Below are 15614 nucleotides of genomic sequence, written 5' to 3' on the forward strand. Positions count from 1 at the left end.
TGATGTGTCTTGGTGTGTGCCTCTTGGGGTTCATCTTGTTTGGGACTCTCTGTGCTTCCTGGACTTGTATGTTTGTTTCCTTCACCAAGTTAGGAAAGTTTTCTGCCATTATTGTTTCAAACAGGTTTTCGATTTCTTGTTCTCTCTCTTCTCCTTCGGGCACCCCCAAGATGCGAATGTTGGCACACTTGAAGTTGTCCCAGAGGCTCCTTACACTATCCTCATTTTTTTGGATTCTTTTTTCTTTTTGCTGTTCTGATTGGGGATTTTTTGCTTCCTTATATTCCAAATCAATGGTTTGCTCCTTGGATTTACATACTCTATTATTGAAGCTGTGTCAATTTTTCTTTATTTCAGTTAATGCCTCCTTTAATTCTAACTGTGTATCCATGATTTCTAACTGGTCCTTTTTTATGCTCTTGAGGCCCTCCCTAAGTTCACTGAGGTTCTCACTAAGTTCATTGAGCATCCTTATAAGCAGTATTTTGAACTCAGTATCTATCTGTTAGGTTGCTTATCTCCTTTTCGCTTAGTTTTTTATTGGGGTTTTGTTCTGCTCTTTCATTTGGGACCTGTTTCTTTGTATCCTCATTTTGGCTGCCTCCCTGTGTTTGTTTCTGTGTATTACTTAATGAGAGGTATAAGGCTCGCTGAGACCCGATGCTGCTCGTTTGAAAGAATTTAGGAAAAACCTGAAGCAGGATCCAAGACCGGCCAATCCTATGGTTAAGCAAGTGGCAACAGCTTGGGTGGGCTTGAAAGTTGTGTGGGGTGGGGCAGGGCCTCAGGGAGTCAGCAGGGCGGGGCTACCAGTGTGAGCCAGGTTGCTGGAGTCCCAGATATGGCTTCTGTCTGCCGCCCCCGGGAAGGGCTCACCAAAGGAACAAAGGCCTCTTACAGCACGTTTATCCCCGAGAAAGCCCCCTCTCCAGCCCTCGCTCCAGTGCCAAACAGCTCAGTTCTTCCCTGTATGTCTCTGGCGCCCCTCGAGCTGCCTCCCTTCCGAGCTTAGAGGAAGAGAGTCCGATAATTCCGTGCGCAGGCCCTTTAGGGAGCTGCCTGGGGCTCCAGCCACTTCAGCTTCCCTGAGCCTCAGTTTCCGCTGGTTTTTCCAGCCAGAAGTTATGGGGACTTCTCTTCCTGGCACTGGAACCCTGAACGGGGCACCTGGTGTGGGACGGGGACCCCTCAGTCCTCAGGAAGGACCTTCCCAGCCGCGGGACCCTCCTGATTTTTATCCACCACACTTGGGTGTGGGACCAGCCCGTCTAGCCGCCGCGCGCCGCCGCGCAGCCGCCACCCCTTGCGCTGCTGCCTGTCCTACCAGTCTGGATGTAGCTGCTTTTTTTTTTTTTTTTAATTCTGTAGTTGTATGACTTCCATTCAGCTTGATTTCAGGCGTTTTTGAATGATGGTTGTTCTGTAGTTTAGTTATAACTTTGATGTGGTTGCGGGAGGACGCGATACCGCATTTACCTACGCCGCCATCTTGACCAGAAGTCTATATAAATCTTTATAAGAATCTCTAATGATTTTCTTAAGATACTTAGATAATAGCAGTTGTCAAATTTTAAGATCAGAAGTGCACTTATTTATAATGCTCCTGTTATACCATCTTACTGTTTTCTCTTCTCAGCTTTCAAATATTTTTTAATTTACTTAATAATTTTTTAAACACCATGTCACTGAATCTGCTCTCATTAAAGTTAGCAATAACTGCCCAATGCCTAAAGCCAGTGGGTTACCCTATTTTTTTTTTTTTTATCTAACTTGCTGGCTAAGCCATGTTAGACACTTGTAATAACATCCTCCTCCTTCAAGCCGTTCATTAAGTGTTTTACATGATACCATTATTTTTTTTATTTTCCTCCATCCTGTCAGGTACTTTATTTAGGCTTTTTAAGTGGTTTTGGTACAAATAGTATGAATCTGGTTATTAATTACCTGGACAAAAACAAATGGGAAGAAAAATAGACACATGCCCATTAAACTCTGGGTTACATATGGAAGGTACTTGCCTGTTAGTCACACCTGGAAACATGTCATTGGCCAGGATAGCCATGGTCACTGCAAGATTGTGAAATATGATATACTTAGGCTTCTAAACAAAGGAGTTCTCTCTCTTGCTTTTTTGGGACTCATTGCAGAAGGCATACTGTCATACTCCTGCATTTGTGTACATGGCCCATGGTGATGTGAACCCCCCACACAATGGACTGATGGATTAAAACTAGCCTGATACTGTAATGGACATAGCCTCACCATGGAATGGAAATTCTGGACCCTGGCTTTACTTCTTGCTCTAATGAAACCCCAGCCTCATATCTTCTAGGACTAGACTAAGGAAACAAACTTTACAAATCCAGGGATGTAACTGCATGCAAATAAAACATTTTTCCACCTCTTATCTTCCCATGGGGGCCTCCAGAAGTGCTTATTCCAGCAGCACCCAAAGAACCCCATTCTCACTAACAATGGAGCAAGGCATTTCACCGATAACAGTGCCTCCTCCTTACCTAGAGCCTCAAATGTTGTGATCTCTCAAGTCTCTGTCTTAACTCCCTGATTTTCTCACTCTTCAAATTCTCACTAGGTCATATTGAGCCCTCCCAGAGCTTCAATGTGAAGCTGAGATTTCAAGTGTGGGTAATAAATAGGTAGGTTAAAAGGCAAAGGAAAGGGCATTCCAAGAAGGAACAATGTGAAGATGGCAAGACATATTGGAGTAAATAAATTAATCATAACAACATTAACATTTATTAAGTACTTACTGTATACTAGGCATTATTCTAAATGTCTCAATGTATTAAATTACTTATTCCTAACAACCATATGAGATAAATATTATTTTATCACTTCCATTTACAGAACAATAAGCTGGGGCACAGATAAAAGGTAATTTGCATAAATGATGCTGTTAATGTATGGTGGAACCAGGATCTTAACTTAGGTAGCCAGGCTCCCAAACCCTCATTGTAAGTGCTATCTTATGGTTTATTGTGGCTCTAGCACTGTAAATGAGAAAATAATGATGAAAAGAGAAGCTGACTTGGTCAGTAAGGCCTCCAAAGGCCATTTAAAAAATATGAACCTTGTATCTTTTACTCTTTTCCAAATAAAATCTAGTTCCCACTTCATGCTGCTAACTCCTAGTCAGATCTAGGTTTATATTTTATTCCTTCAAGGAAGCCATCCCAGACCAACTCAGCCTTATTTTAGTTTACATAAAAATAGTCACATCCATGCAATTTTTGTTGAACCTTTATGAATATAACATCTTATACATGTCTGTGGTATCTGTCAATGACACAAATAATCACATAATCCCAGGACTTTCTACATATACAGGTTATTATATGGCAAAAATGTAGAGTAATAAAAAATAATAGTGTCCTAATCTATACAATATTCTGCAGAAATATAGAGCTGAAAGAATCTCTTGTTGAAATATATTAATTTATTTGTTTTTTAAATCTTTTGTTCATTTTTAAATTATTTTATTGATATTTTTTAAAAAGGAAGGGAAAGAGAGAGAGACATTTATCTGAGAGGGAAACATTGATTGGCTGTCTCACACCCCCACTGGGGATCTAGCCCACATCCCAGGCATGTGCACTGACCAGGAACTGAACCAACAACCTTTGGGTGTATAGGGCAATGCCCAACCAACTGAGCCAAAGCAGCCAGAGCATTAATTTATTTCTCTAAAATACATACCTGATTGTGCCACTACCTGCTCAAACACTTCAATCCCATTGCCTCTGTCCCCAGTTCCAATATTATCACCATAACTATTTTTTCTAAGACAGAATCAAAACTCACTAATACTGACCTAAATTTTTCACCATCTCTCCAAACCTAATTTCTTACCTCAATATTTGCTACTATCTCTGAGCTCCATCCACATAGAGATTCGCTCTATTTTCCTCTGATGTCCCAATGCATTTGCATGTGTTTTTACCATTGATTTAAATGAACCCCTCTTTGCTGTTTTTCCCATGATTGCCCTAGGAAGTTATGTGAACAATTTTGTGTCCTAACACATTATGTATACTTCTCTACAATAGTCCTTATAATTAGTTGACATTATATGAATATGTATTTATTGTTTTGGTAACAAGGAATATGTCTTATTTATCTTGGTGTCTCCAGCACCACTGTTAACTACTTACAAATAAAAAATCCACTATAAATTATAACTGTTTGTGAATGTCATATCAGGCTAGGGTTTATGAAAATATAAAGAGATAAGTACCAGGTAAGAATAAATCATGCACATGAGTCAAATAGAATGATAATTACAGATGGGCAATAAGGCCAATACAAAAACTACAGCAACAGAGATATGATCAAATGTCAGATTTAGAACAATTTTTTTTTTAAATCCAGAGAGATTTTAGATCCTTAACACAAATTCACTCAACAAAGATCATATGCTTAAATTTCAAATACAAAACTATAAAACTCCTAGAAAATAACATAGGAGAATACCTAGATGACTTTGAATATAGCAATGGGTTTTAAAATACAACACTAGAAACACTGTAATATAAATAATAATCTGGACTTTATTAAAATTAAAACCTTCTTCTCTGTAAAAAATAATGTCAAGGGAATTAGAAGACAAGCCACAGATGGAGAAAATATGTCTTATGAAACACATATCTAATAAATGACTGTTATCCAAAATATATGAAGAATACTTAAAACTCAACATTAAGGAAACAACCAATTAAAAAATGGGGCACTCTCTGCGGCACCATGGCGGTGGGCAAGAACAAGCGCTTTCCGAAAGGCGGCAAAAAGGGAGCCAAGAAGAAAGTGGTTGATCCATTTTCTAAGAAAGATTGGTATGATGTGAAAGCACCAGCTATGTTCAATATAAGAAATATTGGAAAAACACTGGTCACCAGAACTCAAGGAACCAAAATTGCTTCCGATGGTCTCAAGGGCCGTGTTTTTGAAGTGAGCCTAGCTGATCTGCAGAATGATGAAGTTGCGTTTAGGAAATTCAAGCTAATTACTGAAGATGTTCAGGGTAAAAACTGCCTGACTAATTTCCATGGCATGGATCTTACCCGTGACAAGATGTGCTCCATGGTCAAAAAATGGCAGACGATGATTGAAGCTCATGTTGATGTCAAGACTACCGATGGTTATTTGCTTCGTCTATTCTGTGTTGGTTTTACTAAAAAACGCAACAATCAGATTCGGAAGACCTCTTACGCTCAGCATCAACAGGTACGCCAAATCCGGAAGAAGATGATGGAAATCATGACCCGAGAGGTGCAGATAAATGACTTGAAAGAAGTGGTCAATAAATTGATTCCAGATAGCATTGGAAAAGACATAGAAAAGGCTTGCCAATCTATTTATCCGCTCCATGATGTCTTTGTTAGAAAAGTCAAAATGCTGAAGAAGCCCAAGTTTGAATTGGGAAAACTCATGGAGCTTCATGGTGAAGGTAGCAGTTCTGGAAAAGCTACTGGGGATGAGACAGGTGCTAACGTGGAACGAGCTGATGGATATGAGCCCCCAGTCCAAGAATCTGTTTAAAATTCAGACATTTAATGGTGACAAAGAATAAAAAATCCTATTTGTGATAAAAAAAAAAATGGGGCAAAGTCTTTAACAGACACCTTAACAGAGAAGATATACAGATGGCAAATAAACATAAGAAAAGTTGCCCATTTCACATATCATCAGCGAAATACAAATTAAAATAACAAAAAAGATATGACTGCATTCCTATTAAGATGACCAAAATCCATAACACTGACAATACCAAACACTGGCAACGATTTATAGCATCAGGACCTCTCATTCATTGCTGATGGGAAGGCAAAATGGTACAACCACTTTGGAAGACAATTTAGTAGTTTCTTACAAACTAAACATATTATCCAGCAATCATGCTCCTTGCTATCTGCCCAAAGGAGTTAAGAGCTTATGACCATGCAAAAACCTGCACATGGATATTTGTAACAACTTCATTCATAATTGCCAAAACTTGGAAGCAAAAAAGATATCCTTCGGTAGGTGAATTATCTATTATGATACATGCAGACAATAGCATATTATTCAGCACTGACAAGAAATGAGCTATCAAACCCTGAAAAGGTCATGGAAGGACCTTAAATGCTTATTACTAAGTGAAAAAATCCAGTCTGAAAAGGCTGGCTACATACTCTATGATTTCAACTATATATCATTCTGAGAAAGGCAAAACTGTCGACGCAATAAAGCATTAGTGGTTGACAGGGGCCAGAATCGTGGGCAGTATTGAGTAGGTGAGTACACACAGAGGATATTTAAGGTAGTGGAAAGATTCTGTATTATACTATAATGGTGGATACATGTTCTTACATATTTATTCAAACCCCATAGAATGTACAATACCAAGAGTTAACCTTAATGTAAACTAGAAAGTTTGGGTGATAATAATGTGTCAATGTAGGTTTAGCAATTGTCACAAATGAACCACTGTGGTGGGGGACATTGATAACAAATACCTATAATATCACACTAAAATAAGACTACTGGACACCAGGATTTGACATTGTTTTATATTGTAGTACAAAATATTGTTATAGTAATTTATAAAAGTTATGAATGGACTATGCATAAAAGTTGACATATTTTTATTAGTTTCTTTACAAATGACAGAAGAAATCTTTTCTTTTTTTGGTTGATATTATGTTATTGTTTTATTATATAATGTGATTGTTGTAGCACTAGAGAATCAAGAGACCACCAGAGCCAATTAAAGCCAAATAGAGAGCAAAGCCAGCCGGCAACTGATCCCCAGTTCTCAGAGATCAGCCCTGACTGTCAGCTGATTTTTTATTTTATAGGGGGTTTGTTACAAACGTCTGCAGCTGGCATTTCTTGTTGGCCTTGGGAAAGAGCAAGCAAGCAAGTACAGAAGTGGAGGCAGTTAGGAATAAGCAGGAGAGAACGGACGTGGGAGGGAGCTGAGGTGAAAGGGAACTGTGAACTGGATCAGCATACATCTATCCTGCTATTTATTTTATTATGCAAATTCTAAAAACTAACAAATTCGCTTAGAGGACACGTTCATTTAGAGGAGTATCAGGCCAGCTGGTACTTCCTCAGGTTGCCTCTGAAAGCTTCATAGTTGGCCTTTTGTTTATTTAATCAGGACAAAGTGATAGGAGCAGGCCACTACAGTGATTATAAGATGAAGTATTTCTCTGCTATACATCACATTATCAAAGCTACACCCCTGAGCACAGACCTTATCTGAGAACAGAGAAGCATTACAGAGGTTCAGTTCAATTGCTTCCTTCTCTCAGAACATTCAGATTATATACTGAAGGATGATCACCTTGAGGACTCTGTACCTTGAAAATGGCCTTAAATGTGCACATTGTCATCTCATGTGGCTTTGGTATTTTAAAAACTGTTGTCCACTTATCTGCATCTTTTCTATCCTAAAAAAGCTAGTCTCAGAAACCATGTACTTCTCTAACATTCTGTCCTTCAGGGGATCCTCATGTATATTGTCTTAGTTTCTGAAAATCAACAAAGAATATCTACACTTTAGAGGATATATAATGCTCTACTATGTTTAGGACAAAAATTGACATTGTTTCTGGATGCAGAATAAGGTTATTTGGTATGGTGTAAGACACTTTTTTTTTGAGTGGTTGCAAGTCATATTGGAACATGGACCCCAGGCTTGCACTAAGCCTGACTTGCTTTGAAGTGTATTGTGGCTGTCTGTCACCAGAGTAGCTGATATGCAGCTTTGCCACATGACCTCTCCTTCCACCCCCTTCCCAAAAAGTAGAAGGGAATAAACATTCATTGAAACTCTTGATACCTTAGTATCAGTACATATATGCACACTGTTGTAAAAGTTATTCACCAGTGTACAAAATAAGGAAAGTGAGGCACAGAAAGTTGAAATATTTGCCCTAGTTCTCATGGCTGGGAAGTGGTGGAATTAGGTGTGAAACTAATTCTTTCTGGCTCAAAAACCTTGTCCCTCTTCAAGTGCATCTCACTAAGAAACAGCTTATTTAAGGTATCTGTGAGGGAGCCTAGAAGAAAGTGCACAAACAAATGTTCTGGAGAGGAAGAGGGAGAAAAAGGCAGAAGTAATTAGCTCCCTGCTTTTTCAGGATCTTCTTGTGAATCTATGAATAAACTTGTGTTAACTTTAGTGGTTTTCTATTCTACATACAAACTATTTATTTTTCTGTGTAAATTACTTAAAATCTTAGGTGAATACTATGAGTAATTAGCTTTTGAAGCTTCCTTTTTTTTCCATTTCAAAGGACTCCACAACCATTAATTACTCACCTGTATCTGAGAGGCAAGGCAAGAAATATTGACTTCATTGAACCAATGGAAACTGAGAGGTCAGTAAGTTCCCTGTGGTCCCCACAGCAAGCAACTGATGGAGTGGCTCAAGAATTGGAAAGCATACTTTCTAATATCCACTGCATATTTAAACATTGGCTTTTTATTTTCTGGTATAAGAAGGGCAGTGTTGTTAATAATATTGAGCTATTATTCTGCTTATCACTCAGAGGAAGACATGTTTCTTAGATACAAGAGAGAGGAGAGATAGAAAGAGAGATAAAGAGAGAGACAATTTTTAGGTAAAACTAATGAATTGTAATATTCCCTGTGGGGGAGTGCAGGGAGCTTTGTGGAAGAAGGGAAAACTCAAGCAAAACAGAAGAAATTGCAGACTAGGAGTCAAGCAAGCAGGCTAGCAGGCCAAACTTTTCTTCACACCACAGGTAATGCTACTCAGCAGACAAACAAAAAAGATGGCTATACAAAAAAGACACGGATATAATATTTCAGAACTTTGACTCAAGTGCATCTTTGCTCATCACCACTGGAGTTTTCCTTGAACATCTCCAAGAACTATAAAGAAAAAACAAATTAAAAGGCACATCATTCAAGAAAGAATAGAAATATATATATTATGAGGGTCTATTCAATAGGCAACATACCTGACTATTTCACAATCAAGAGCTAACTTGTGTCAAGTGGAAAATAGTATGCACTCATTACATAGTTAACTAAAATAAAATAATGTTTGAAATATTGAATAAATTAATTATTTATGCCATTCCAAAATGAACCACATCCCCAGTGTAATAATTACATTCTCAACACTTTCCCACAGAATATGCTTCCAGAAAATGGTCTGTGTCTGTTCTTGCTCATTTTTTTTTGTAAATTCAAATTTTGATAGGTATTAATTGCCATTTTATTGTTCATATTTCTGTTCTTCAAGAAGACCCTTCAACATTTCATATAATATTGGTTCGGTGGTGATGAACTCCTTTAGCTTTTTCTTTCTGGGAAACTCTTGATATGCCCATTGATTCTAAATGATACCTTTGCAGGATAGAGTAATCATGGTTGTAGGTCATCGCTTTTCATTACCTTGACTATCTCTTGCCACTCTTCTCTGACCGGCAAAGTTTCTTTTGAGAAATCAGCTCAGAGTCTTATGGGACCTCCTTTGTAGGTAACAAACTGCTTTTCTCTTGCTTCTTTTAAGATTTTCTCTTTGTATTTAACCTTTTGCATTTTGATGATGATGTGTCTTTATGTGAACCTTTTTGGGTTCATCTTTTTTGGGAGTTTTTGTGCTTCCTGGATTTCTATGTTTGTTTTTTTTCACCAAGTTAGAAAAGTTTTCTGTCATTGTTTCAAATAGGTTTTCAATTTCTTGTTCTTTCTCTTCTCCTTCTGGTGCCTCTATGATGTGAACATTGGCACACTTGAAGTTGTCCCAGAGGCTCTTTATCCTCATTTTTTTGGATTCTTTTTTTTTCTTTTTGCTTTCTTATATCCCAAATCAAGGGTTTGCTTCTTGGCTTTACCTACTTTATTATTGATTCCCTGGAAATTATTCTTTATTTCAGTTAGTGCATCCTTCATTTCTGACTGGTCCTTTCTTATGTTGTTGATGTTCTCACTAAGTTCCTTGGCGTCCCCTTAAGTTCCTGGAAGGTCTCACTAAGTTTCTTGAATGTCTCACCTAGTTTCTTGAGCAAACTTATAACCTGTGTGTTGAACTCTGCATCTTATTGATTGCTTATCTACATTTTGTTTAATTATTTTTCTTGAGTGTTGTTCTTTTCTTTCTTTTGATACATGTTTCTTTTCTCCTCATTTTGGCTACTTCCCTGTGATTGTTTCTATGTATGAAGTAAAGTTGCTATGTCTTCTAGGCTTTGTAGGGTGGTTGTAGCTGTCCTGTAGGATCCAGTGGCACAGCCTCCCTGATTACCCCAGATGGGCCCTCGAGGTGCACCTCTAATGTGGACTGTACACCCTTCAGTTGTCAACGAGTTTTGATTGCTTCTGGCATGTCAGTGGGAGGGAGGGATTTACTCAGGCTGGTCAGCTGCAAGGACTGTCTGTGCCCACTGACCACTGGCCTCTGACTATCTTGGAAGATCAGCTGTATAGAGATCCACCACACAGAGCAAAACTTACTTTCTCAGGGCTCTGGTACCCATTGAGTCCACTCATTGAGTATATCACTTGTGGAGGTGGTTGGGTGGTGTTTTGATGTGGTCTGAAACAGTTTACTGGGTATGTTGGCTTTGGGACACTGTCAGCCACTGCTTGTGTTTTATCCAGGGCCACTGGCATAAGCTACAAATTGATCTGCAAATGGTTGCTTGTGTTGTGTTTGAAGTTTCCCAGGAAAATAAAAGATGTGAACCAAGACTGATTGCTTCTAGTGCCAGGTCTGGGCTACTTAACAAGAGGTATGTGGCTTGCTGAGACCAGATGCTACTTGTTTGAGAGAGTTTAGGAAACTCTGAAGCAAGATCCAAGACAGGTCAGTCTTATGGTAAAGCCTTTGGAAACATATTGGGTGGGCAAAAAAGTTGGATGAGGTGGGGCCTCAGGGAATCACCAGGGCAGAGCAAGCAGTGTGAACCAGATTGCTGGAGTCCCAGATATGGTGGCAGTCTGCCATCCTAGGGAAGGGCCCATAAAAGGAGCATCAGCCTCTGCCAACATGTCTGTCCAGGAGAAAGCCACCTCTCCAGCAACTCGTCCCAAGGCCAAATAGCTCAGTTCGTCCCTGTCTGTCTCTTGTGCCCCTCAATCTGCTTTCCCTCCAAGCTTAGAGGGAAAAAGTCTGAGTAAGGCTATGCATGGGCCCTTAAAAAGAACTGCTTGGGAATCTAGCAGCCTCAGCCTGCCTTAGCCTCAGTTCCCACTGTTTTTTTCCAACCAGAAGTTATGGGGATTTCTATTCCTGGCACTAGAACCCTGGGCTGGGTGCCCGGTGTGGAATGAGAGTCCTTCAATGTTCAGGCAGGATTTTCCCAGCTGAGGTATCCCTCCTGATTTTTATCTTCTACATGGGTATGGGGGACCAGCCTGTCCACGCCTCTGTCCCTCGGCCCCTGCTAACAACCCCTCGGTGTGGCTGTTTCTTTTCTTTTCTTTTTTTAAAAAATAACTTGTTCATTTATGTTACAGATGTTTCTAACCTCCCCAATGATTTCCCCCTCCCCCAGCTTCCCCCCCACCCCCAGCTTTGTTGTCCATGTCCATTGTTCATGCATACATACATATAAGTTCTGTGGTTTATCTCTCCCCCACCAACCCCTCTTCTGGGGATTGTCAGTCTGTACCCCACTTTCATATCTCTGGGACTACCCCATTCCTCAGTGCTATGTCAATTATATTTCACAAATAAGTGAGATTATATGATACTCATCTTTCTCTGTTTGGCCTGTTTCACTTAGGAAAATACTTTCTAGGTCCCTCCATGTTGTCTCAAAGGATAAGAGATCTTTCTTTCTTATAGCTGCATAGTATTCCATTGTGTATATGTATCACAGGTTTCTTATCCATTTCTCTACTGATGGACATTTGGGCTGTTTCTAGATCTTAGCTATTGTAAATACTGCTGCAACAAACATGATGATACATATATTCTTTGTGATTGGTGTTATAGGCTTCTTAGGGTATATTCCTAGAAGTGGCAACACTGGGTCAAATTGAAGTTCAATTTTGAATTTTTTGAGGTAACACCATATTGTTTTTCATAGTGAATGCACCAGTCTGCATTCCCACCAGCAGTGTACTAAAGTCCCCTTTTCTCTACACCCTCGCCAACACTTATTGTTTGATGATTTGTTGATGGCGGCCATTCTGACAGGTGTGAGGTGATACCTCACTGTTGTTTTTATTTGCATCTCTGTGTGATTAGTTAGGTTGAACATTTCTTTATATGTCTCTTAGCCATTTGTATGTCCTGTTTTGAGATGTGTCTATTTAGTTGTTCTGCCCATTTTTTTTTTAATTGGGCTCTTTGTTTTTCTTTTGTTGAGTTGGATGAGTGCTTTACATATATATATGTGAAATTATCCCCTTATCTGATATATCATTGGCAATTATGCTATCCCATACAGGGGGTTGCCTTTCCATTTTGATGATTGTATCTTTTTCTGTGCAGAAGCTTTTGAATTTGATCATGTGTTCATTTTCTTTTTTCTTTCTGTTGCCTTAGGAAATATATCAGTAAAAATTCTGCTGTGTATGATGTCTGAAATTTTGTTGCGTACAGTTTCTTCTATGATTTTTATGGATTCATGAGTCACATTTCAGTCTTTTATCCATTTTGAGTTTATTCTTTTGTTGGGTGTAAGTTGATGGTCTAGTTTCTTTTTCTTTTTCTTTTTTTTTTTGCTTGTAGCTGTCCAATTTTCCCAACACCATTTATTAAAGAGGCTGTCTTTACTCCACTGTATGCTCTTGCCACCTTTGTCAAATATTAATTGAGCATGTCACCTTGGGTCCATTTCTGGGTTCTCTGTTCTGTTCCACCGGTCTATATGCCTGTTCTTGTGCCAGTACCAGGCTGTTTTGATTACAGTGGCTTTGTAGTATAACCTGAAATCTGGTAATGTGATCCCTCCAACTTTGTTCTTCTTTTTCAAGATTTCTGTGGCTATTCGAGGTCTTTCTTTGGTTCCATATGAATTTTGAAGTATTTGTTCTAGTTCTGTGAAGTATGTTGTTGGTATTTTGATGGGGATTGCATTAAAACTATAGATTGCTTTGGGTAATATGGACATTTGAATGATGTTCATTCTTCCAATCCATGAACAAGGTATATGCTTCAACTTTTTTATATCTTCCTCTATTTCTTTTTTCAATGACCTGTAGTTTTCTGTGAATAGGTCCTTTATTTCTTTGGTTAAGTATATTCATAGGAATCTTAATTTTTTTTTTTTGCTGTTATGGTAAATGGGATTGTTTGTTTTTCTTAGTTTCTCTTTCTATGAGTTCATCATTGGTGTATAAGAAGCCATTGATTTCTTATACACCATTGTATCCTGCTACATTGCCAAATTTATTTATTAAGTCTAGTAAGTTTTTGATGGAGTCTTTGGGGTTTTATGTCATCTGCGAATTATGACAGTTTCACTTTCTCCTTTCCAATTTGGATCTCTTTTATTTTTTCTTCCTATGTGATTGCTGTGGATTATACTTTTAGTAGTATGTTAAATAAGAGTGGCGAAAGTGGGCATCCTTGTCTTGTTCCTGTTCTTAAGGAAAATGCTTTTACTTTTTGCCCATTGAGTATAATGTTGGCTGTAGGTCTTTAATATATGGCCTTTATTATGTCGAGTATGATCCCTGTATTCCCAGATTGTTGCACATTTTTATCAGAAATGTTTGCTGGATTTTGTCAGATGCTTTTTCAGCAACTGTTGATATGATCATATGAAATTTATCTTTCACTTGGTTTATGTCGTGTATCACATTTATTGATTTGCAAATATTGTACCAGCCTTGCATGCCTGGGATGAATCCCACTTTGTCATGGTGAATAATTGTTTTGATGTATTGCTGGATTTGATTTGCTAGTATTTTTTTTCGGATTTTTGCATCTATGTCCATCAGGGATATTTGTCCATGGTTTTCTTTCTTTGTAGTATCTTTTTTCTGGTTTTGGAATTAGAATTATGCTGGCCTCATAAAACAAGTTTGGAAGTTTTTCTTCTTCTTGAAGTTTTTAAAACAGTTTGAGGAGATTGGGTATTAGTTCTTTGAATGTCCCATAAAATTCCCCCCTGAATCCGTCTGGGCCTGGGCTTTTGTTTGCTGGGAGAGTCTTGATTACATCTTCAATTTTTTCTGTTGTTACTGCTCTGTTAAGTTTTCTATCTCTTCCCTTTTCGGGTTTGGGAGACTATGTGTTTCTAGAAATTTGTCCATTTCAGTTAGATTGTCGCATTTGTTGCCGTATAATTGTTCATAATATCTGTTAATGATCCTTTGTGTTTCTGTGGTGACAGTTACTATTTTTCCCCTCTCATTTCGGATTTTGTGTACTTGGGTTCTCTCTCTTTGTTTCTTGGTGAGTCTACCTAAAGGTCCATCAATCTTGTTTATCTTTTTGAAAAACCAGCTCTTTGTTTTATTGATCCTTTGAATTATTTTTTGGACTTCCTGTCACTTATTTCTGCTCTTATCCTTACTATTTCCTTGATGCTATTTGTTCTGAGATTTTCTTTTTGTTTGCTTTTCAGTTCTTTAAGTTGTGAGGCTACATATTCTATAAAAATTGTTTTCTTGATTCTTGAGGTAGGCCTGTAGTGCTATGAACTTGCCTCTCAGAACTTCTTTTGCTGCATCCCATAGATTTTGTGTTGTTTTGTGTTCATTTTCATTGGTATTCAGGAATTTTTTAATTTCTTCCTTGATCTTCATGGTAACCCATTCATTGTTCAATAACATGCTATTTAGCCTCCATGTTTTCAAATGTCTTTGCATGTTCTTGTTGCAATTGATTTCTAGTTGCATGACATTGTGATCTGAGATGATTTCAATCTTATTGAATTTGTAGAGACTTAGGCTGTGCCCTAACATGTGATCTATCTTTGAGAATGTCCTATGTGCACTTGAAAAGAATGTAAAATCTGCAGTTTTGGGGTGTAATTCTCTGTAGATATATATCAATTCTATTTAATCTAGTGCTTCATTCAGAGTCTGTGTTTCCTTTTTAGTTTTTTGTCTAGAAGATCTATCCAGTGATGTCAACGGGGTATTGAAGTACCCTGCTATGATTGTATTGCTGTTGATTTACCCTTTGAAGTCCTCCAAAAATTTTTAATATATGTTGGTGCTCCAAATTGGGTGCACATATGTTTACCAAGGTTATATCTTCCTGTTTGATAGATTCTTTCAATGTTATGAAGTGGCCTTCTTTGTCTCTAGTTATGGCTTTCATGTTGAAATCTACTTTTTCAGATATGAATATTGGTACCACAGCTTTTTTTTTTTTTCTTTCTCTTTATTTCAATGATTTTTTTTTTTTCATCCCTTTACTTTCTACCTATGTGAGTCTTTTGTGGTGAGGTGGGTCTCTTGTAAACAACATATATGTGAGTCATGCTTTTTCCTATCCAGTCAGCTACTTTGTGTCTTTTATCAGAGCATTTAATCCATTCACATTTAAGGTGTTAATTGATATGTACTTATTTATTGCCATTTTTGTTTGGTGTGGTTCTATTTTTCTTTCTATTTTTTTCTACTAATTACAGAAGTCTTTTTTACATTTCTTGCAGTGCTGGTTTGGT

The 15614-nt window shown here is 38.0% G+C and overlaps 1 protein-coding gene across 1 annotated transcript; it reads left to right on the plus strand.

The window, feature by feature from the left end:
* Positions 1-4751: 4751 nt before the first annotated feature.
* LOC118635970 (40S ribosomal protein S3a-like) lies at positions 4752-5615 on the plus strand. The gene has a single exon (XM_036271048.1). The coding sequence runs from the start codon at positions 4762-4764 to the stop codon at positions 5554-5556; it is 795 nt and encodes a 264-aa protein (XP_036126941.1). The 5' UTR covers positions 4752-4761; the 3' UTR covers positions 5557-5615.
* Positions 5616-15614: the final 9999 nt, after the last annotated feature.

Source organism: Molossus molossus, unplaced genomic scaffold, assembly GCF_014108415.1.
Source record: "Molossus molossus isolate mMolMol1 unplaced genomic scaffold, mMolMol1.p scaffold_m16_p_2, whole genome shotgun sequence".
In the NCBI taxonomy this organism is placed as follows: domain Eukaryota; kingdom Metazoa; phylum Chordata; class Mammalia; order Chiroptera; family Molossidae; genus Molossus; species Molossus molossus.